Genomic DNA, 23840 nt, shown 5'->3' on the forward strand with positions numbered 1-23840 from the left:
ATATCTCTTCAGAAAATTAGGATTTGCTTGATTCATATGGATTACTGTTACGGTGTGTCTTTTTGAAGTTTGAAAATATTGATTGCCTAGAATTTCAATGGATGGACAAAAAACGATGAGATAATATAAAAAATATCTATATGGTGTTTTGTATCCCATGGTATCAAAAATGGTATCAAATATCAATATTTTTCAAGATAATGTATCGAAATTTGAAATTCCAGTTCACTAAGATAAACTACAATTCTTCAAACCTGTGCCAATGACTTAAAAATAAATAATGGCATTGATCTCAATTAAAATACAAAACCATATGAGCAATATGAGAGGAATGTGATTAAGTGTGTATGTTAAAGAGAGAGCAAGAGAGAGATGGGGGAAGGGGGAGGGTACTTTACAAAGCATTTGTAAATCGGTTAAGAGCCCAACAGAGATTATAGAATTAACCCTCAGCTTTCACTCTCAGAAGTCGCAACTTCTTTTCCTCTGTACACTTACACTTCCCTCACTCCACTCATCCTCTCAAAGATAAACAGAGATCCATTTTTATCAAACGCATTGCTCACAATTGCAATTTCATATCGTCAGATTCAATCAAAGTGACTCAAATCCTCTGTAAATCTTGATGATGTTGAATGTCCAAACCCCCATTTACACTGGTCTCTGGTACAGCCCTCTAGCTACTCATAAATTCATAAAACAGAGACACACTATAATCCACCGCTCTTTCTAGACAAACCACATGGCTGTCTGTGTGAGAGCTTGAAGATTACAGAATCAATTAAATGAACTTCATCTGTATGACATTCACATCTCAGCTGACTGCAAACTGAGAGATAAATTTGTATAAGGGGAAAAGTTCACCCATGTGACACCTCAGAAAGGGTGTTTTGAAAAATGTCCAAGCTGAAAAAGTATCATAAGAGTGTGTTTATCCTGTGAATATATGTGATATTATTACAATATATGTAAAGTTATATTAAGTTATACAATGGTAACTAAATTGAATTTGCCCACACATATTGCTTATCATACTTCTTGAGCATACAAGCATAAATGAAATCTGTTCCTTACATACTTCTAAATACTATGGACTACATTTAAGATACTTTTATGGTGTGTTTGTGTCCTTTTTGAATCTTGACAGCCCCAGTCCTTTCGCTTTCATTGTGCGGAAAAGAGCAGTTTAGACATTCTGCTAAACATCTTCGTTTTGGGTGAGCTATCCCTTTAAATGTTACATGATGCACTAGGCTTTGACCTCACAGTTTAAAGGAGAAAACAAGGAAAAATAGAGAGCAGAACAGACCATCACATGACAGACGCTCATGTGAAAATCTGCTGCCTGCTGTTTCCCAGAGTCTCCCTTCACCAGCAAACCCTTCACCCACCGCTCTATTGACCAGCTCTTACATATGCTTGCCAAAAACGCCTGAAATCCCTCAAAATCTGTTTGTTGGATAAAAATAACTACATTGCACTTGTTTACAGTTACTCCAAGCATTCCAAAGCCAGGTTATCCAGGATTCTCTGGGGCACAGAACAGCGTTAACACCCATACTGATGAATAACCACAGCCAAGACAGGATCTCATCCAAACGTAATGACGCAAGATTAAATTCAATCAAATTAAATGGAGATGCGATGTACACACGGACAATAAAATCCCATGATATGAGATCATGGCCCATTTCCATTAGGCCACTGAGCAAAGCGTCTTCCTTATACGCATAATTGTTGCATGATTCAATCCTTATCAGTTCACGCTGATTTTTGTTTATGGATATACTGCATGACCACTACAGAAAATGGTTCCTATGAAAAACCCAATCACCCCCAAAAAAGGGTCAGTTTTGGAGCTTGTATTGGATACATTTCTCTTTTTCTGTACCTGTATAAGTAATGTTGACACAATGTGTGTGTGTGTGCGTGTGTGTGGTGCATATTACTAGATAGAAAGCAAAATTATTAGACAACAACAATGTTAAAATTAATGCATTTTTACATATTATTAGTTGTAGTAGTAGTAGTAGTAGTATCTAATTAATTAATCTAATTTGTACATCCTCAATAGCAACATACAGAGTATGCTGAACTGAACCCAAACCATGAGAAGAGAACAGTGAAGCCATTAGAAATTTACATCTATAATGAACACGTACACCAAAAGCAGGTGCAATGAAAGAATTAGCTTTATTTAAATCAGTTTCGATACAGAATTGGTGTAACCACCAGGGATTTTCTAACCAATTCAGATCGTTTCTCCAAAAACCCTGATCACCAACTAAGAAGGAAGTAACACCGTGAATCGTGAAATGACATGCGTTCAAAGCAAGCAAAAGGATTTTAATTCCAGTACTTACTTTAACAAACATAAAATCCAAATCCTGGTTCATGTTTAAAGCATAAACTGCTCTATTTCATACTGAAGACTAATAGAATGACGTCTGCCCCATTTCTGCCAGAGCTGGGAAACAGGTTATGGATCGCTCAATGCATCTGATTGGATCCCTGGTCCCAGGCGGATATATATTAAGGGACTCTGGGAGACGGTCTTCCAAGTAGATGATGCTCTAGTCAGCAGAGAGAATTGTTTGTCTGTATCCTCAGCTGTTCTCAGAACAGCCAAACCCTCTAGTGTCACATGAGCAAGAACACAAGCTTTTTTTTAAAAATGCATCATTCTGCAAAGCACGCAACTGTTGCTTGCAGGAGGGACGGTCACTGGATAGAATCACCAAGAGAGATAAGCTTAAAACTTGTATGAGAACATGCCACATGCAGATGTAGTGAGCATCTGCTTCAGTATTACAGGGACCTTGTTTAACGCTCATTCTATTTACCCCTATACAGAGCTTATTTACCTCCTAGTAACGCAATGCACATGGTAGCAATCAGTGGTTATCTGTTTATCACACAAAGGGAAGATAACATAATTACAACATAGAATGTCCAAGATAATAAAAAGATAAGCATCCATGTTGGTTTTGAGAAACTTTCAAGGCCCAGATATACTCATGGCAAATTTTGTTTTCATCTTCGCTTAATGGTGAGATGGTGGTCCAGTGGGTTAAACCATGGAACTGATACACAGACGGTTGCTGGTTCAATCCCAGCGGTCACCACCAGTGTGTCCTTGAGCAAGGCACTTTACTCCATGTTTCTCCAGGGGGATTGTCCCTGTAATAAGGGCACTGTACAGTCCTTCCAGAAAAATGCGGCTTTTTTTTGTGATTGTTGCGGGCAAAAATCCTTGATTATGCGGCACGTTTTCTTAAAAAATGCGATGAAAAATGCGGGATATTTATGCAATTTTATGCAATAAAATTGCGGGAACTTGCAAAAACTGCGGTTTGATGAGAAAGAAAAAAAAAAACACTACATCACAGAAAGTGCTGGAATATTTAAGTTCTCATCTTGTTTTATTGAAGACCTTAATAATGGCTCAAATTTACAAAACATTTAGTCAATCAAGTTCTGTAGCTTTACAAAAGGAATATGCTACAACTTCTGAAAAAAATTTATAAATTACTTCCTGTTTTACAGATGTCGCTATACAAAACAGACATTTGAGTGCTTCCAATGCACAAAGTGCAATCTCTTAAAGGGTTAGTTCACCTAAAAATGAAAATTCTGTCATTAATGACTTCCCTTTATGTTGTTGGACACAAATTAAGATATTTTAGTTGAATTCCGATGGCTCAGAAAGGCATCCATTGGCACAATGTACACTCTCAAGACCCATAAAAGGTAGCCTCCAAAAGACGTCGTTACAAAGTCCATCTCACTACAGTGGTTCTACAATAACTTTATGAAGCAACGATAATAGTTATTGTGTGCAAAAAAAACTAAATAACGACTTATATAGTGATGACTGATTTCAAAACACAGCATCATGATGCTATGAATCATCGAGTCGATTCATGATTCGGATCGCGTGTCAAACTGCTGAAATACGTGACTTTGGCGATCCAACCCGCTGAATTGACTCATTGATTCATAACGCTTCAAACCGCTGAATCAACTCATTGATTCATAACGCTTCAAACCGCTGAATCGACTCATTGATTCATAACGCTTCAAAGCTTCATGATGCTGTGTTTTGAAATCAGTCAGCACACAGGGAAACTGCTTTGCTCTTTTGCTGTTATTTTTGTTGGCCAATGGGAGTTTGTGCTTCATCATGGTTTCACCGGTATCTATGGTTTCTCCACGGGGTTTGAAGCTTTTCGATGACGTTCGCGTCGGGTAATCACGTCACTTCAAAACGTTCCCATGGCAATAGGCGGAAATGGCGGCTCTTGTGTGAAGTAAACGAAAATTTTTCAACTTTCTGCTAATATATATGACTTTTTTTGCAACGAAAATGCTGGGATTATGAAATCATGATAGCCCCGCATATTTTGCACGCGGAAATAGGCAATTTATGCGGCGAAAGTGCGGCGTATTTGAAAAAATGCGGCCCCCGCATGAATATGCGGACTTTGGCTGATTATGCGTTAAATCACGCGATCGCATAATCGCGTTTTTCTGGAGGGACTGACTGTAAGTCGCTTTGGATAAAAGCGTCTGCCAAATGCATAAATGTAAATGTAAAAAGAAGTTCAAAAACGTGACCAGCAGTATAATGTTAGCGAACATCCCCATGCTTCTGAGAGCAACGTTTAGATGAATATGTAAAAATGTGCTGCATACTTTCCTTTCAATAACAAAATAAACACACAAATGACATTGGTGAGAAAACAGCAGTTAAGAAAGTATCTGATCATAGCGATGTGGATATGTTTGTACAACCCCAAATCAGAAAAAGTTGGGACAGTATGGAAAACGCAAAAAAAAAAAAAAAAAAAGAATTAATATCTAAATTTACTTTGACTTGTATTTCATTGCAGACAATATGAACACAAAATATTTCATGTTTTGTCTGGTCAACTTCATGTCATTTGTAAATATGCATCCTTTCCTGTCATTCAGACCTGCAACACATTTCAAAAAAAGTTGGGACAGGAGCAATTTAGGGCTAGTAATGAGGTAAAATGGTTAAATAATGATGTGATTTGAAACAGGTGATGTCAACAGGTGATTGTAAATATGATTTGGTACAAAAGCAGCATCCAAGAAATGTCTAATCCTTTAGGAGCAAAGATGGGCCGAGGATCGCCAGTTTGCCAACAAATACGTGAGAAAATTATTGAAATGTTTAAAAACAATGTTCCTCAAAGAAAGATAGGAAGAGATTTGGATATTTCACATTCAACAGTGCATAACATAATTAAAAGATTCAAGGAATCTGGAGGAATTTCAGTGCGTAAAGGACAAGGGCACAAGCCTAAGCTGAACAACCGTGATCTCCGATCCCTCAGGCGGCACTGCATCAAGAATCGTCATTCATCTATAACAGGGTTTTTCCTACATTTAAAATTTTTTGGCGGCCGCCAAAACAATTTTTTGTCCTGCCAAAGCTTTATTTGATGAGTTATTGTGATTTATGAATGATGTAGAATAGATGCTGCGCTTGTAACTGAGTGACAGAGAGAATGATCAGAGAACTCCTCCCCCGCTCTCTCTCTCTCTGTCTTCAAAATAAGCATTCTTAGCTTTCTAATATTTCACATATTACGTTAATCAAAATCAAAAGGTCGGAAGACCGAATCCATGTTGCACGTGGCGCTATCAGACGATGTTTTCCTTTAATTACCGCTGGGTGTGAAATGCGCTCAAAAAACATTGACTGATTCTCTGACCAGCTGACATAAAGCATACTTTCAATAAACGGGAAACAAATCCTATCCGGTTATGAAGTGTTTTCTGTGTGTTGACAAATCTTTCGCGATGTTCTAACAGACGGGATTCACACACAACGCGTCTGCTAATGTCCGATTCGCCACCTAATGACTCCTTTGAACCGAATCATTTCAACGACTGGTTAGAACAACTGATCCGTCCAACACTGAACTAACGAATCAGTTGAATCGTTTACTCAGAACATCTGAAGAGAACAAGTGTGCTTACCCAATTTAGCAAGAGTGGGTGTAAGAGTTAGTTTTAATTATTCACAGCCTTTTAGCTTATTTATGTTCATAATGTGTAGTAAAATAAATAGCCTATAAATCACTTAGTTTAGACTGGAGTGAGGTGAACCCAGAACAAAGTTGTTGTTAGCTAGCTGATCATTTTATGAAATTGTATATGGCAGAAAATTAGGCTATTTGTTCATTTTTTTATTACTACTTTTTAATATTGATATGATTATATACCAAAACAATTATCAGTAAATAGTGTAAAAATGAGGAACAAAAACAAACATCAAGGTATCCCACATGAAAAAATACTATAGTATATTATAGTATTTACTACACTTTGTTAATTTACTGTAGTATATTTACTATAGTATGGTTCAAAAACACTATAGTATTTACTAGAGTAATTTTACTATAAAATACTACAGTATTTTTTCATGTGGGATCAAAATAAGATAAGCAAAAGTTACAAACTTTCTTTGAACTTATTTAAAATGTATTGTCAGTATTGCACTTGCAGATCACGTGGGTAGGGTACTTTTTTACTGTGCGTGCGTGCGTGTGTGTATGGATGACCATGTCTGTCAGCCACCACCGAAGACCATTTTTGACCCAGGAAAAACCCTGTATAAGCGATATCACCACATGGGCTCAGGACTACTTTGGCAAACCTTTGTCAAGTACCACAATACGTAGTTACATCCACAAATGCCAGTTAAAACTGTACTGTGCCAAAAGGAAGCCCTATGTTAACAGTGTCCAGAAGTGCCGTCGACTTCTCTGGGCTCGGAGGTTTCTGGGATGGACCATCACACAGTGGAAACGTGTACTGTGGTCAGATGAATCAGTATTTCAGGTATTTTTTGGGAGGAATGGACGCCGTGTGCTCCGGACCAAAGAAGAAAAGGATCATCCAGACTGTTACCAGCAACAAGTCCAAAAGCCAGGGTCTGTCATGGTATGGGGTTGTGTCAGTGCCCTTGGCAAAGGTAACTTGCACTTCTGTGAAGGCACCATTAATGCTGAAAAGTACATAGAGATTTTAGAGCATAATATGCTGCCTTCAAGAAGACATCTTTTCCAGGGACGTCCATGCATATTTCAACAAGACAATGCAAAACCACATTCTGCACACATTACAAAGTCCTGGCTGCGGAGGAAGAGGGTACGGGTACTTGACTGGCCTGCCTGCAGTCCCGACCTGTCTCCAATAGAGAATGTGTGGCGCATTTTGAAGTGCAAAATGCGACAACGAACACCCCATACTGTTGCCCACCTTAAGACTTGTTTGCAGGAAGAATGGGACAGAATTACACCTGAAACACTTCATAACTTGGTGTCTTCAGTCCCTAAACGTCTTTTAAGTGTTGTGAAAAGGAATGGCAACATCACAAAGTGGTAAATGCTTTACTGTCCCAACTTTTTTTTAAATGTGTTGCAGGTCTGAATGACAGGAAAGGATGCATATTTACAAATGACATGAAGTTGACCAGACAAAACATGAAATATTTTGTGTTCACATTGTCTGCAATGAAATACAAGTCAAAGTAAATTTAGAAATCACTTCTTTTTTTATTTATTTGCGTTTTCCATACAGTACCAACTTTTTCTGATTTGGGGTTGTATGAGCACTCCAGTCAAGTCACGTCACGTTTATTTATATAGCACTTTATACAATATATTGCTTTAAAGCAGCAGCTTTACAGTTTTAAACATGAAAAACAGTGTCAGTGTCTCTTTCGATTAGATTTATTTCAGCTTCTACTATAAAGCAGCTCTCCGGTGTGTTCTAGGGATGCACCGGTTGACCGGCCAAAAATCGGAACCAGACGCTCTCCATTGACTTTGCATTGCGTGAAACGGCCTCCTTGTCATCTCGGACTTAAAACAAAAAACAGAACAATGTCTAAAAGCTGATATGTAACAAGATGTACAGCAAACAAGCTAAAAAACACAGAAATAAGTTTATATAAGCTGTCGACCCAAAAAAACGAGCGTTTAAGGAGACAAAAGTGAAGACAGGCAAGCTTCAGCAGGAAGATGGGTGAATTTTGAGATCCTGACACTCAGTACGCCTCAGTATGCCCATGTGTGCAGTAAACATGTTGTCACTGTTAAGTCAAATATCCAAATGTCAGTTTTATATATTATATTTCCTGTCGCTGCTTACGTTCCCCTCCAGTGGGGGCATAGTTCTCAATGTAATATATAGCATGTCGCACTCTGTCTCAATTGCCTGTATCCACTTTTTTGTCCTTAAACGTTCGTTTTTTGAGTCAACAGCTTATTAAAAATTCTGGGTTTTTTCGTTCTGGGTTGTTTAGCTTGTTTGCTGTACACCTTGTCACATATCAGCTTTTATACGCTGTTCTGTTTTTTGTTATAAGTCAAAAATGACAAGGAGGCCGCTTCACGCAATACAAAGTCAATGGAGACGGTTTGATTGTTTCCCCCCCCGGTGGGCGTGGCCTTCAGATTATAACGTGTGTCGCTATGTCTCTATTGCAATCATTCGCGAACATGTCACTTGAGTGTTACAAACGGAAACTGGAGAACTGAGGGAAGAGACGAGATACGCTGAAGGAAATGAAGAGTGCAGGACGGAGGCGCCAGCAGAAAAAACTACCACATAGAGCAAGCTGTTGGCGTGCACGATGCGATATTGGAAGAACATTCTGAAGTGATTCAGGACATGGGCAGCCCTACAGCACTGGAAATGCAGAGCTACCTTAGGGACAGATACCAAGAAGCGAACAGCCGTTGGTGTACTGGCACACAAATAAGAGCCGCTTGCCTGCGCTCGCTGAAGTTGCGCGAGCTTACCTCTCTTTAATTTGACATAAATTCAACCCAATTTAATTTCAGATTGCGGACTTGTTTTCATTGGCCAAAAGCCAATTTGGCCTGTTAAATACCAAATAAACACATTGTTCATGCATACTTTCATTCTTTTATTGTGTAAAAAAATAATAATTCGGAAATCGTTATCGGAATCGGCCATGTAAAATCATGATCGGTGCATCCCTAGTGTGTTCGTATTTTTACTGACGTTGATGGACTGAACAAAAGAAATTAACCGATTTCCCCCCGAATAATTACAAATGGTCAAATTGCAGTAAACTGTTACATTTTTAGGTTGGTCTGCCTAAAAATGTCGGTCTAATGGTCTAACAGCGCTTGTCACTGTCAGAATGAGTGAGATGGACAATCAAATCAAAGAAGGCGGGACTTACTGTTAGTGCGAATTCTAACGCGACACTTTAGCTATAGCATTGAAAGAGTGCATTGAAAAATATAAGTAGCTAAAAGTTTAATATTTGACAACTGTTTTACGATAAAAACAGTCAGCGACCAATAGTAATATAAAGCAATGCAAACTACTTTACATTTGTTTATGAAATTTCACGTTTTGAATCGAAAATGTGACATTATTTATGTAAATGATAACATATTAGCAGATGAAAATAAGAGAAGTGACTGAATGTGTGCATATTTAAAAATATATATATTATTTGCAGATAGTTTAGGCTACTTCATAACTACAATAGAACTGGAACTTTTACCGTTCTTCTTTTTTTTTCTTTATATCCTTAAATCCCTTTTAATCCTTTAATAATTTAATTCCTTTAAGACCAATATACCCCCCCCCCCCCAACTTTGGTCCCACCAATGTCTAAGACATGGTTACGGCCTTGCCACACCCACCTATTATGTAATCCCTACAGGCCAATGCTAGAAGGTGTTTACCAGCTAGAATCATCGAAATTATGTCAGTTCATTCTTCAATTTCATTTTAAATAAAAATTAAGTTAAATGTTTGCAAGTCTGTCAAACCTTGCACTGTTCCTGGCTTTGTGTAGCACCTGCCGCTCTGCAGATCCTTGATCAGTTCAATCTGATCTTATTAACGGCACATTTCAGTGCCCAATGTGTACAATCTATATTGGATCTGACAACAAACCTGCAACTGTGCGAGAGTCCATCATAAATTGACAACATCATAAATCTACCTCATTGACTCTCACGGAAATAACACAAAGAATTTTTTTTTTTTAACACAAATTTTTACACAAAGATCCAGGCGGTCTGTTAGTATACAGTTTTGGGTTCATGGGAGAGTGCAATTTCACTCTCTGTCATAAGGATCTGGTGATATTGCAAAAAAGTTAGATCTTTCATAAGATTCACAAGCAGCAGCCAGAGGCAGAATTCCATAATACTAGCAAAATAGAACCAGCCATTCCCTGCATCAATGCGAGGTTTATCCAGAGAACATGAGCACACACAAATACCTCTGTGTTCTCAGTGTTGCCTACAAACCCGAGGAAATTGTGTATATGACTTCCTGGATTTGTTGACCTTTGAGAGAGGATAGGAAAATCTCATGCAGACTGCAGACGGCCAAATAAAACATTCAGACATGACATCATTGTGGTTAAGATCATTATAACAATGCTTTGATTGTCTACTGATTGTCATAACAGAGACACCACAAGATTACACTGCATTAAAGGAAAAGTGCATCTAAAAATGAAAATTATGTCAATTTACTGACTCATCCTCATGTTGTTCCAAACTCATACCGTGGCTTTCTTTCTTCTGCAGAACATTTAAGAAGATAGTTTGAAGAATGTTTCAGCTGACCTGTTTTTGTCCATATAATCAAAGTCAAGAAACATTTAAACTCCAAAAAGAACATAAAGGCAGTGTGTAGGAATGCACCGAATGTTCGGCAACCAAATTTAATAAGTGAATAAGTGAAAAGACTGAATAAATTTAACCGAAGTTTTTGATGACGCGATCAAATATAGCAAGCAGCGCATGTGAGAGAGAGGCGCACACGCTTCTAAATGCAGCAAACATGTCGGAAGTGTGGAAGCATTAAAGTGTAGGCAAATGCTCCAGTGCATATTTGTGTCTGTAGAACGTCAAAATTTACAACGTGTTTCTGCAGCGGTGACACGAATCGATGTAAGTAAGACATTTATTGTGCATTGTTAGCAGCTTCATTGAACTTTGTACTTTGTCTTTGTGAGATCGCAATGAACTGACATAGCGACAGCGTTTAGTGATCGTAAATAGAGCGGTCTTGGTTCGCTTTCGAGTCTACAGTCTATCTAATCCATTGAATAAAACTATTGTTTTTCATGTTGCAAAAAGGATTAATGGCAAATTGCACGCTGCAAAGTTTCAGAAGTGACATAGTGAAATAGTAACGCATTAAAGCAATGTAAAGGCAGACTAATAGATGAATAGAAAAATATTTGTTGTAAAATATTTTAGAAATTCTAAATAATGTTAAAGGGATAGATCACCCAAAAATGAAAATTCTGTCATCATTTACTCACCCTCAAGTTGTTCCAAACCTCCTTGAAGGTAAGTAACTGATGACAGAATTGTTATTTTTGGGTGAACTATCCCTTTAAATATCTCACTGTACACTCACTGCTGTTGCCCAGGGGTTTTCAAACTTTATTATGCCAAGGACCCCCAAATATGATGAACCTTTTATGAAGGACCCCCCTCCTAGAATCCATCTATATTTTATGTATGAAAAAACATTTAAATTGTTAGATAAATGGTAAGTGTGACATTATAAATAAAACATATTGTTTCGAAATTGAATTAATGTTGGATGTATAAACCTGAAAAAGAACATTTCAATTAAAAATGATTTGTATAAGCAACTTTCACAATAAATGTATGTAAGCAGCTTATGTACTGCGTTAAGAATACTGCCTTACAACCCAGTGAGCGAGATAAAGAGGACTATAGTAAGAAACTCACTAGAAAGATACAAAGCAAACGTATACGAGAACATTTTTTAGAAATTAAACTGGATGTTCGGTAGACTTTAACCAATTTTGCTTAGTCTTTTTATTCTCTGAAATTTTCTGGGGACCCCTTAGAACCTTCTGGAGGACCCCAGTTTGAAAACCCCTGGCTTAGCCTACATCTGCACTTTAATAATAGAGCACCCTCAGTGATTTCAGAAGATGGCCAAATAAAAATAATGTTATTTTACTTTCTTTTCTCTTTTTCTTTTTTTAAGTTATATTGTGCTTTGTTTGTATTCGGTTGTTAAGTCTGACGTCACACGACAGCACTTCCGGGTCCAAACTCTCTCATACCACAAGAAAAACAACAAACGGTGCTAATATACATACACAATGTGGTGTAATACTACAATAAAAATTATAATCATAACCTTTATCTCCATACCAAAATTCCAGATGGCCAGACAGTGATTCATCTTTTATAAATCGTTAAAATATTAATGTCTGCGACGCTGTGAGCACAGAGACTGTTGTGTAAGTATTTCAAATGTTTACATTTTTAAAATGGTTGATGTTTAATATGAATAAATAATAATAATAATAATAATTAATTACATTTATATAGCGCTTTTCTAGGCACTCACTCAAAGCGCTTAAAAATAGCGCTCATGGACCCAGGCTTGGACCCAGAAACGGCGTTCCTTGCGTCACGACATAAGCGGATAATGTCTGCTGGAATGCTAAAAAAATTAATATTTTTAAATTGTAGTTTTGTAATTAATTTTTCTTTTTTTTTAAAAAGCCAGACAAAATAGTAAAAAGCGAATGTTTACTATTTAATTTATGCAATGGTGAAAAAATTGGCGAAAAAAATGGAAAAAAAACCCAGAAAAACTGTGTTCCGTATTCGGCTTTGGCGAAGTGTTTTATTATTATTCGGCTTCGGCCAAGAATTTTCATTTCGGTGCATCCCTAGTAGTGTGTAATGAATCCATACAACTCGACTGATATATTCCAATGTCATGATGTTTGGGCATGTGATGTGTGAGAACCAATGCGGTTTGATGTTAGTTGTAGTTTGAGGTTAATAAAGGCTTACGTTTTTCGAGCTGTTCATCATACAAACTGATCGCAGCACTTCAGAAGATTCATTTTATGCGTTGTCCTTTTTGATGCTTGAAAGAGTTGGACCCCATTGACTTTCATTATATGGACAAAAACAGCTGAAACATTCTTCAAATTATGATCTTCTTTTGTCTTTCGCAGAAAAAAAAAAAGTAATAATAGTTTTAGAACGACATGAGGGGGAGTATATGACCCAATTCTCTTTTTTTCATCCAGTACTTTAATAGGCTGTAGTCAATTCAAATGTCGAACACTTTATAGTGAAATTTAGTAGTGAGTTTATGACAAAAAACAAACGAAGTGGTTGCCCAAATTTGTTTTTTTCAATAGATTTATATGAATATCTGGAGCAGGGTGGCCAATGTCTTAAATAAATAAAACCTAAAACATAAATGTAGGATTTAATTATTAAAGGAGATGATAAAACAAGCAATCCTGTATATCAGTAGACCACTAAACACAATCATGCTACCCATTTTAAAATCTATTAAAAATAACCCTCGTCAAGCTAGAAACCCTTGTTGTACATATACAAGGCTTGAATTTAAATAAATGTGCGGTGCTCTAGCAGCTTTCAAAAGGGGTGCATTTACAATAAGACAGCTGCATTATGGGGGATGGGTCGCCTCCCCCCTTCTCTCCCTCTCTTTTCAGTAAGAAAAAAGCCATTCGTCATCTGAGACATCATTATGACCACATACGTGATGATGTCATGTTTCGACTGTTACGCAAACAATATTCCAATGGCTTTTTTCTCTCAAGGAGACACGCCTTGATAAGTGCAGACCGGCCTACAGGCCGCAGCAGGGGATAAAAACAACTACAATGGAAGACGCGTGGATGGATGCAGCTGTTATATTAGGGACAGGCTGTTGTGTTAGAGATGCATCAGCATCAGCACCAGAAATGGTTGCATCATCCCATGCAGGCAATGACGCTCACATCAGCACCGCCTGCATCCCACTGGCTCTCTGCGGTCAGCCATCAACTACAACTGTGACCCATATCAATACATAAAAGGCCTTTGAAAACCTCAGCTTGCCTGCCCAATACTACGAATCTCCAAGGATGCCGAAGGTGTTAGTCTATCAGTCCTCCTAATACAGCTCATAACATCTTTGCATGCATCTTTCTAAATAAAATGGCCTGGAATGCAGTAAATGACATGTAAATTGAATTGTATTCATATCAAATGCTTTGTTTAATGCTGCCCAAATAATTAAGGTTGTTCATTTAAAGGACAAATCGTGTCTGCAGACAAAGGAAAAGCTCTAAAAACACAATAAATGACTGCAATATTTGACATCCTCGTATAAACCATATACAATGGGTTGTTCATCGGACACAAGTCATGCATGATGAATTACTTCATTCAAATGATCAGAGGACAATAATGACAACATATGCCCTAAGCATCCAACAACCACCCATGAGCGATGAGCATCAACAATGACACCACTTTCAGACGAATGCAGACATTGGCATCGCGTTAACACATTTGCATTGCATATACAGTCTTTTTGACATCAGCGTGTCAACGCGATCAGATGCGGAGTGTGTGAGTTTACCTTTGTATATAATTCAGACGCAGCCATGATGATGGTCGCACAATGTTCCTGCAATCACAGTCAACTGAACATCCGATCAGCTGCGAACATTCAAATCTCTCCTCTAGATCTCACTCAGTGAAAAGCCTTTAGAAGAATGTCATGTACCCAGAGGCTTCGGCTCATTCCTCATGAATCTGCCCGTGTTTTGGCGTGTCTCGGTTCGTTCTGGGAGCGATCTATGCAGGGAATGAGTCAATGAAAACGCGGTTGCCATGACCGAGAGGACTAATGACGCAAGAGTGCGCTCTGGTGGACAACACGGGACCATCACAAACTGTCATCCGTTTTCTATAATTCTGCTTTGTTTTGTTTTCTTTATTTACTTTTTAATGAGGACACATAATGAACATGATTATTCATTTTACATGCAGATTATATAATTGTATAAAAATATAAAATTACATTTGCAAAAATAAATGATATATATTTAGGGCCTTTTGTAAGCAGTCTTTACCATAGCTATCACGTAATTTTCGTTACTTTGAAAAAAAAGTATGGAGTTTGTCAACTGAAAGTTTGTTTTGTTTTGGTTTTTCGGAAAGACATTTCGTCAGCCGAACCATAGCTATTTAAAAAGCGCATCCTAACCCTAATCCCTAATTGAATGAACGCATCCTAACTTGATTAAGGTAAATGAAAGGGTTAGTTCACACAAAAATGACATTTCTGTTATTAATAGACCTTTCTTGCAAAAACCGGAAATATACGTAATCGTAGCGGAACCAGAGTTCCTCTCAAGCAAGCGTCAACCATCTTTTACTGTCTATGGCGTCAACACATCAGAAAAATATACCAGGGTAAGAGAAAATAGATCAGAGAGTTTACACAACTTCGTTAAAGGGTTTGCCAAATATTACATTTGGAAATGAACAATTAGGCCTATTAACATAAGTCTCAGATTACGTAGCTAAAGAATCCGCATTACATGACAAGTCTTCCTTGATATCTTGTTTGTCCGAGATTTGAATACAGTTCAAATAGTTTGAACATCACGCAGTGTGCACAATTCTATATTTCTATATTCTATATATTCTATATTCTACATACTTTTTTTAAATAAAATTATAGATATATTTTTATTTTAAAAGACAATCTATAAAAATATTTTTTTTTTAGAGGAGGCATTGTGCTGAATATGAACAAAATATGAAACAAAATATTATTTAAAAAAATGTTGATTAACAACACGGTTATACATTTTAAAACAAAATATATTCACAATATGTATGGAGGCATTTTGCAAAAGTGAATTTTGCTTAATTTGATCAATCAAATATACATTTTGAAAAAAAAATATATACACGAGGCAACATCCATTTAAGCATGCGTGTTTATTTTAGTATTTCCGTCAGTGAAACAATACTACAGCCTGTAAACCATTTAAATAGATATCAGTAAATAATGGTAATATAAATAATATAAGTTAAATAGTTTAACAAATATTTGTTTTATATTTCCCCAGAGGTGCGTCATATGCCGCTTTGCGCTGAAAGGGATGTGGGACACGAGGAGGAAAGTTGGTCCTTTATCCTGCCGGATAGCCTGAATCCATTTCCGTCCAACTTTAACATCAACAGGGCAACAAACGACAAATATGACTGCTTACAAGGGAATAACAAGAACAGCCCGGTAAGCTACAATAACTCTTACTCGTTGCTTGCACCTTTTTTTTACCTGTTGCCCTGCGGTGAGGAAGAAGATTATCGGTCACAAATACGGAAGTTGTGAGAAAGGTCTATAGGCCTACTATTAGGCCTCATGACGTTCCAAAGCCGTAACACCTTCGTTCATCTTCGGAACACAAATTAAGATATTTTTGATGAAATCCGAGAGCTCTCTGACCTCTCCATAGACAGCTATTTAATTAACACTTTCAAGGTCCAGAATTGTAGTAAAAACATTGTTAAAATAGTCCATGTGACTCCAGCTTTAAAGGCACAGTATTTCATTTTTGCCATTAGAACTCACTTATTCAAAACAATAACAAAGGCGTAGCTTGATGGCGCTGTGAATGAGCGTGGAATCATGGGAGTTGTCGTCTGCAGGGACGAAATCATGTTCATAGATGTGCAAATGGTATGTCTAACATGCTGCCTGCGGGCCGAATATGGCCCACAAATGTGTCCAATCGGATCCAAGCAATGATTTGAACAATCTCTAAAAAATAGAGATGCACTGTATCGGCCATGAATCCAAACAGGTTTTAGTTTTATTTTGGCCGATCTCTATTCTGGACATGCAAACAAACTGCTTTGCAATCATTTACTAAAATGTTGTTTGTGTGGAAATATTACAAAGTCTGTAAATGGGACATTAACACAGGCACACGCTGAAGACGGACGCAAAGAGGAGAACAGACACACCAGCAGAGAAAATACTGTACAAGGCTCAGTGTTGGTGTAACCTATGGAGAAAAATATAAATATTAAATTGGGGTTTATATGAATGAATGTGTCTCTGAAGAGAGCTGTCTTCGGAAAAGTATTGGTGGCATTTTCTTTTCTTCTTTTCTTCTATGTATAGCAGCCTATTTAGCAGCTCTGCTTTGTGTAAAGCGGTAACCAGACGCGCTATATTGCTGCTCTTCCATAAGTTAATGGCAGAGAATTAATTTGCATTTTCATTCAGTCTGTCTGCTAGTTTTTGTTTTGTGCAGGTGTCTTATGTAGCATAATTTCACAAAACTGAAGTCAGACCGTGCTGTCTTTGCTATAAATCTTGAAACTATACAATCGAATTAATATCAAATACAACGGTTCATGCTACATGTGTGTAGCATCTTCGTTTGGATTGTGATTAAAATAGTGGTTGCCTTTAATTTCAATTGGCTAAACATATGTTTTGTTTGTTTGGCCTGTTATAGATTTAAAATAGCTTACAAAAAGAAAAAAATGATCAGCAACCGGTATCAGAATCGGCCAATTTGCTTGTAAAAAATTGGAATGGGCCACGAAAATATTTAATAAAACATTGTTTTAAAAATCTAATAATTTTCTCTGGTTGTCTTGTTAATTAATTTGTACCTGTATAGTTAATATTAAAGGTCCCGTTGTTCCTGTTTTTTTGAAGATTTGATTGTGTTTACAGTGTGCAATATAACATTTGTTCATGTTTCGCGTGTAAAAAAACACAGTATTTTTCACACAATGTAGGGATTTTTTAGGGATGTAGTCCAAACCGGCCTTTCGCTGTAGGCTTTGAAAGGGAACTTCTGTTAAATAAAATATCTCGCTTGGCATTGAACTTTGAGCTTTATAATTTTACAGGTATTGTTTATGCTCTAACAGCAACATTACACACTAACTAAAGTTTGAAAAATGGGATCACGAAGAACAGGACCTTTAATTTAACTGTCAGCGCACTAAGGTTTAAAAATAGGTAATTCGGCCCGCACATGGTTACATATTTTTTCCATCTGGCCCTCAATCTAAAATGAGTTTGAAGAGCCTGGGGCTTCAACCAAGAGCCTGGGGCATTTTGCGTTGCTTTTTTTAATGCTTATATGCCGCAGTCAGCTGCTACCGCTCCTTTTGTTATGTTGTTCGTCTATAACAATTAAAGTTACGTTTAACGTTTTCCGGGTTCTCTCCTCCTTTTTCCTGGAACTTTATGTTTAGTTATGTTTGATCACTTAAATTCACATTATTGTGATCCAATGTAATAGAGAGCTGAATTACTACTCATACAGGTCACTTTCTTTGACGAATTGAATTTGTGGGGTAACGCAGCGCTGTTTTACTTGGTCAAAGCAATGATACTAAAAAACATTTGAGTGTGTTAAAAGATATTTTACTCTGTGCATTCGCTCGGTGGCTGGTATGAGACACCTGTTACACACTGCAGTAAGCTAGATCGATATTAGAATATCATATGAATAAAACGACTTGCTAAATGGCTTGCAGTTCATTCTAAAATATAGGCCTACAGATTAGATTAGCTTGAGCAGTGCATAGAGAGCTTCATGGAATGGGTTTCCATGGCTGAGCAGCTGCATCCAAGCCTTACATCACCAAGTGCAATGCAAAGCGTTGGATGCAGTGGTGTAAAGCATACCACCACTGGACTCTAGAGCAGTGGAGACGTGTTCTCTGGAGTGACGAATCACGCTTCTCTGTCTGGCAATCCAAGTGTCAAGTTTGGTGGAGGGGGGATTATGGTGTGGGGTTGTTTTTCAGGGGTTGGGCTTGGCTCCTTAGTTCCAGTGAAAGGAACTCTTAATGCTTCAGCATACCAAGGCATTTTGGACAATTTCATGCTCCCAACTTTGTGGGAACAGTTTGGGGATGGCCCCTTCCTGTTTTATCAAGGGCAGGTATTGCGTACACCTGGATTTCAGAGGTGCGCACAGCTTCATAAATCAGGCGGTGAGAGGAGTGTAAGCATAATCTTACGCCAACATATACGCCCGTTTCTACGCAAGATTGATAAATGAGGGCCATTGTGTATAGAGTCGGTGGGCAGAGTTGCGGCGTTTCCGCGTGTTACTTGTAAACAAAGAAGCTGGCGAACAGCAGTCTTTCGAATCGGCTTTGGCCGCGACTCTGGAAGACTTGGAGTTAAGCTTTTCTTTGAGAAAAGAACAAAGAACAGCACTGAAGTCATTCTTAAGAAAGGAAGATGTGTTCAGAGTTTTGCCGACCAGAATTTGAAAGACTACCGTTTATCCCGCCCCTCGGATTGAGCCCTGCCAATGGTGTGTTCCCAGGCCCAACATCTTGATGTGGGTCTGGCTTGTCAGGCTAGGTCGCTGATGCTCGTCAAATATGAACATGTGATCTGAGCCTGTCTCGAGCAGTCACAGATGTTGCGATATTTTCAAACCTGTTTGATATTATCGCCACGTGATCTTGTAGTGTGAGCGATGAAACAACATGGTAATCATGCACCTTAATGTACATGAATGCAAGGCGACAATTTGATCATAATTGTTTTATACTAACATACTAACAAGAATGTATATTTTTAAAATGTGAATATGTCTGGGCCAACTATGGTACTTATGGTTCAGTTCTGGCAGCGGCAAAGGTCATAAGCCGGTTTGAGTGTGAGATGTGGCTTGCTGTGTGTGGCCCAGATGTGGCCCATGTGACCTTTGCCACTGCCAGAACTGAGCCATATGTCCAGGGTGCCACCCCAGAATTTAGATTGCTACTTCCATTTCACCTCCTATTGAAAGAAGCATTTAATTTGATGTACGGCGACGCAGCACATTGTTTATGTATTAATGTTGAATATTAAGAGAATATTAACGTTAGTTGTCAAACAGACGATTAAGAAAAAAGGGGGTCGCGCTCAAGTGCAAATTTGTCCAAAATCCTGCCGTGCTTTCCTTGCTTTCCATTAAATGACATAATTTGTCTCAGAAATTTGTCTTCACCTTAGGCTGGAAGAGTGTGTATAGACATTTTTTCACTATTTTTCTTTCTGTGTAAAGTCTGTGCTAATGGAAATATATAATTTCCTTTTGCTCCGTTTTTACAGCAAAACACATCAACGCCACTTTTTTCATTCCTGAAGTGAACTTTTTACCTGTATGGTGATTAGATTCACTGTTTTGCATTGCCACTTTGAACATGAGAACGAGATGCGTCTGGGGGGCGGCATATAGTGCTTCATTCATAGCGCGTGCACAGAGAGCACGTCTTGCACTTGAATGTACAAATACACATAAAAGTATGACAAAAATAGCCTTCTTGGCGAGTAAACACAGTCGGCTATGTCTTAACCGAATGTAAGTTGATAATGCGTGTCAATACTGGATTCAATATTGTGCATTTGCTCTTAAAGTGACCGCAGCCTATAGCCTACCTCCTGACATCTGTCATTAAAGAAAAAAAATCACCCACTGATCTTGACTGAATAACTTTTGTAGCTAGTTTTAACATGCATTAATCTATATTTAAATTATACAGTGAGGATTATGCAATGTTATTTAACACTTGATTATTAGGATTTCTGTACCCGAATTACTGTTAGACCTGAAACTTCAAGCACTTAATTCTTAGCACTGTTCTTATTTTATTACTGACTGTTAACTTGTATTCAATAATGTTTTAAATTTATATTGTTAGGCTTGTAGTTGAATATCAGTTGAAATTGAGAAGTGTGGAATTTCACTGGTATCTATTTTGGTAGCTTATTTATTAGAATGGAATGTTACATCGGTCAAAACAATGGAAAACAAATAAGTATTACACATGATATTCTTTCACAGTCTATGGACCCCCTAAAGTAGCCTTGGTCACCCACTGGCCACCCCGTGTATAAAAGTCTAGTTCCGCCACTGGCCATATGTGCCACATTTGGCCCAGATGAGACCCGGATATGTATACTATTGCCAGCCACACTCAAGAGTAATCGCTGTCATTCCATGGGATATGTGGGCCAGAAGAATGTGGGAGATGTGGGCCAGATGTCATTTACTATCGGGGGTGGTCTTTGCACTATTCTTAACATTATGATATATTTTATTTACCATCAGTTTTTGCTGAACAGACATGCCCATACTGAAATATGTAATATATGTACATATATGTCCCTATATCCGAGTAGTGACTAAGATCAGACTAAGACTAAGATCAGACTAAGAGCAGTTCAAAAACCCCTTATGACGACAAGGAAAACGAGGACCGTGACGTAGTCCGGTACGGCGCAGCCGGGGCCCCACCCTGGAGCCAGGCCTGGGGTTGGGGCTCGTATGCGAGCGCCTGGTGGCCGGGCCTTCCCCCACGGGGTCCGGCCGGGCTCAGCCCAAAGGAGCGACGTGGGGACACCACTCGCAGGAGGGACCGTAAGGGGCCGGTGCAAAGACAATCGGGCAGTAGTCGAAGGCGGGTGCCTAGGCAACCTGATCCCTGGAATCGGAAACTGGCTCTTGGGACATGGAATGTCACCTCGCTGGCGGGGAAGGAGCCTGAGATTGTGCGTGAGTTTGAGAGGTTCCGACTAGAGATAGTCGGAATCAACTCTACGCACGGCTTGGGCTCTGGAACCACACTCCTCGAGAGAGGATGGACTCTTCACCACTCCAGAGTTGCCCATGGTGAGAGGCGGCGGGCTGGTGTGGGTTTGCTTATAGCCCCCCAGCTCTGCCGCCATGTGTTGGGAGTTTACCCCGGTGAAGGAAAGGGTTGTTTCCCTGCGCCTTCGGCTCGGAGATAGGTCTCTCACTGTTGTGTGTGCCTACGAGCCAAGCGGCAGTGCAGAGTACCCGGCCTTCTTGGTGTCCCTGGGAGGGGTGCTGGAAAGTGCTCCGACTGGGGACTCCGTCGTTCAACACCCACGTGGGCAATGACAGTGACACCTGGAGGGGCGTGATTGGGAGGAATGGCCCCCCTGATCTGAACCAGAGTGGTGTTCAGTAATCGGACTTCTGTGCTAGTTATGGTTTGTCCATAACGAATACCATGTTCAGTAGGGGTGTAACGATTCGTTTTAACAACGATTCGATTCGTATCACGATTTGAGGTTGTCGATACGATTCAAAGACGATATTGGTTCATTTAGAACGATACGATCCGAAACGATTCAGTGACTTGAAATCGATTCAGTAACTTTTTAGCCAAAAATTGTGTGACTGAAATAAATATGTGGATACTGCTCAGTGCAGGTGAAGTTTTCTAGATTCCTGTTGTTTCTTGTAAGGGAATCAGGTATCAATTAATTATGGATATAAACAAACAAGTAAACAACAATTAATGGCAAATGCATTCAAATTTTATTTGAATAAAGTGCAACCAACAGTTTAGGTTGAATTAACAGGAAGTTAACCTTTTCTGCTCTCATTTTCAATATTCAATACATTTTCAATAAAAGCACAGTGCAACCAACATTTCAACAGTAGGTTAACCTGCTACCTCTGCTTTTGTTTCCCAACATAAAAATATTACAATATTAATATCAAAAATAAAGTGCAACTAACTTCTCTTCAGGTTTAATTAATAGTAGGTTTACCTGCTACTTTTGCTGTTGTTTTACAACATTAAAATAATACAAATACAATATTAATAACAAAAATAAAGTGCAACCAACATTTCTTCATGTTGAATAAACTGGCTGAACCTGCTACTACTCTCAGTTTAATAAACAAACAATATTTAACAAAAGATAAAATGTAACCAACTACTCTTCAATGACTCTACAGATTTCTTTTTCAAAAATATCAACATGATCTGACCGCAGAACACTTCTCTGTGCGTTCACAAGTCGCCAGCAGTACTAAAAACTCGCTCTGCTGGCACACTGGTGCCAGGAATGCACAGGTAACATTTAGCAAGGGTTGAAAGTACAGGTAGCTCTTTCTCCTGGTGGCTTGATAATTTCTCGCTGGTTGGCTTCTCTGCCATCCGCCATGCTATGTGTTGTTTTCTTAGCGCTGCTGCTGGTGCGTTGCGATGATGTCACAGATAGGCAGACTGAATCGAGTAACGTTTAGCGCCTTTATTATTAAAAGTGCTAAGAAAAAACATCCATATAAAGTCTGACGTGTTAAAATCCAATGCGTTATTTCCTATTATCGATACAATCGATTGATTACCTTTTAAAACGATGTTAGATCGATATATGTCGTCCGGAAGGCCAACTTGCCGAGCACAGATCGATGTAGTTAGATCACAGAAAATAAATCGATACATCGATGTAGTAGATGAATCGTTACACCCCTAATGTTCAGGCATAAGAGTGTCCATCAGTGCACATGGCACCAGGACACTCTAGGTCGTAGGTCAATGACCAACTTTGTGGTCATTTCATCTGACCTGCGGCCGTATGTCTTGGACACTCGGGTGAAGAGAGGGGCGGAGCTGTCAACTGATCACCACCTGGTGGAGAGTTGGATCCGATGGCGGGGGAAGAAGCTGGACAGACTCGGTAGACCCAAGCGTACTCTAAGGGTCTGCTGGGAACGTTTGGCCGAGTCTCCTGTCAGAGAGATCTTCAACTCCTACCTCCGGCAGAACTTCGACCGGATCCCGAGGGAGGCGGGAGATATTGAGTCCGAGTGGACCATGTTCTCCACCTCCATTGTCAAAGCGGCCGCTCGGAGCTGTGGACGCAAGGTCTCCGGTGCATGTCGAGGCGGCAATCCATGAACCCGGTGGTGGACACCGGAAGTAAGGGATGCCGTCAAGTTGAAGAAGGAGTCCTATCGGGCCTGGTTGGCTTGTGGGACTCCTGAGGCAGCTGACAAATACCGGCAGGCTAAGCGGACTGCAGCCCGGGTGGTTGTGGAGGCAAAAACTCGGGCCTGGGAGGAATTCGGTGAGGCCATGGAAAAGGACTATCGGCTGGCCTCGAAGAGATTCTGGCAA

General features: G+C 39.0%; 1 protein-coding gene across 3 annotated transcripts in view; it reads right to left on the minus strand.

Moving 5' to 3' along the window:
• Positions 1-14737, minus strand: part of myo5aa (myosin VAa) — a 133816-nt gene extending 119079 nt beyond the window's left edge. For 2 of the 3 annotated variants that reach the window (XM_079826075.1, XM_079826073.1), the window contains exon 1: positions 14491-14737. In XM_079826075.1, coding sequence (XP_079682201.1) covers positions 14491-14517 — 27 coding nt within the window. In that variant the 5' untranslated portion in view covers positions 14518-14737. Of the gene's footprint in view, positions 1-2363; positions 2443-14490 lie in introns of those variants that run through there. The other variant, XM_079826074.1, reaches the window with a different exon arrangement.
• Positions 14738-23840: the final 9103 nt, after the last annotated feature.

Source organism: Gobio gobio (assembly GCF_949357685.1).
Source record: "Gobio gobio genome assembly, chromosome: 9".
NCBI lineage: Eukaryota > Metazoa > Chordata > Actinopteri > Cypriniformes > Gobionidae > Gobio > Gobio gobio.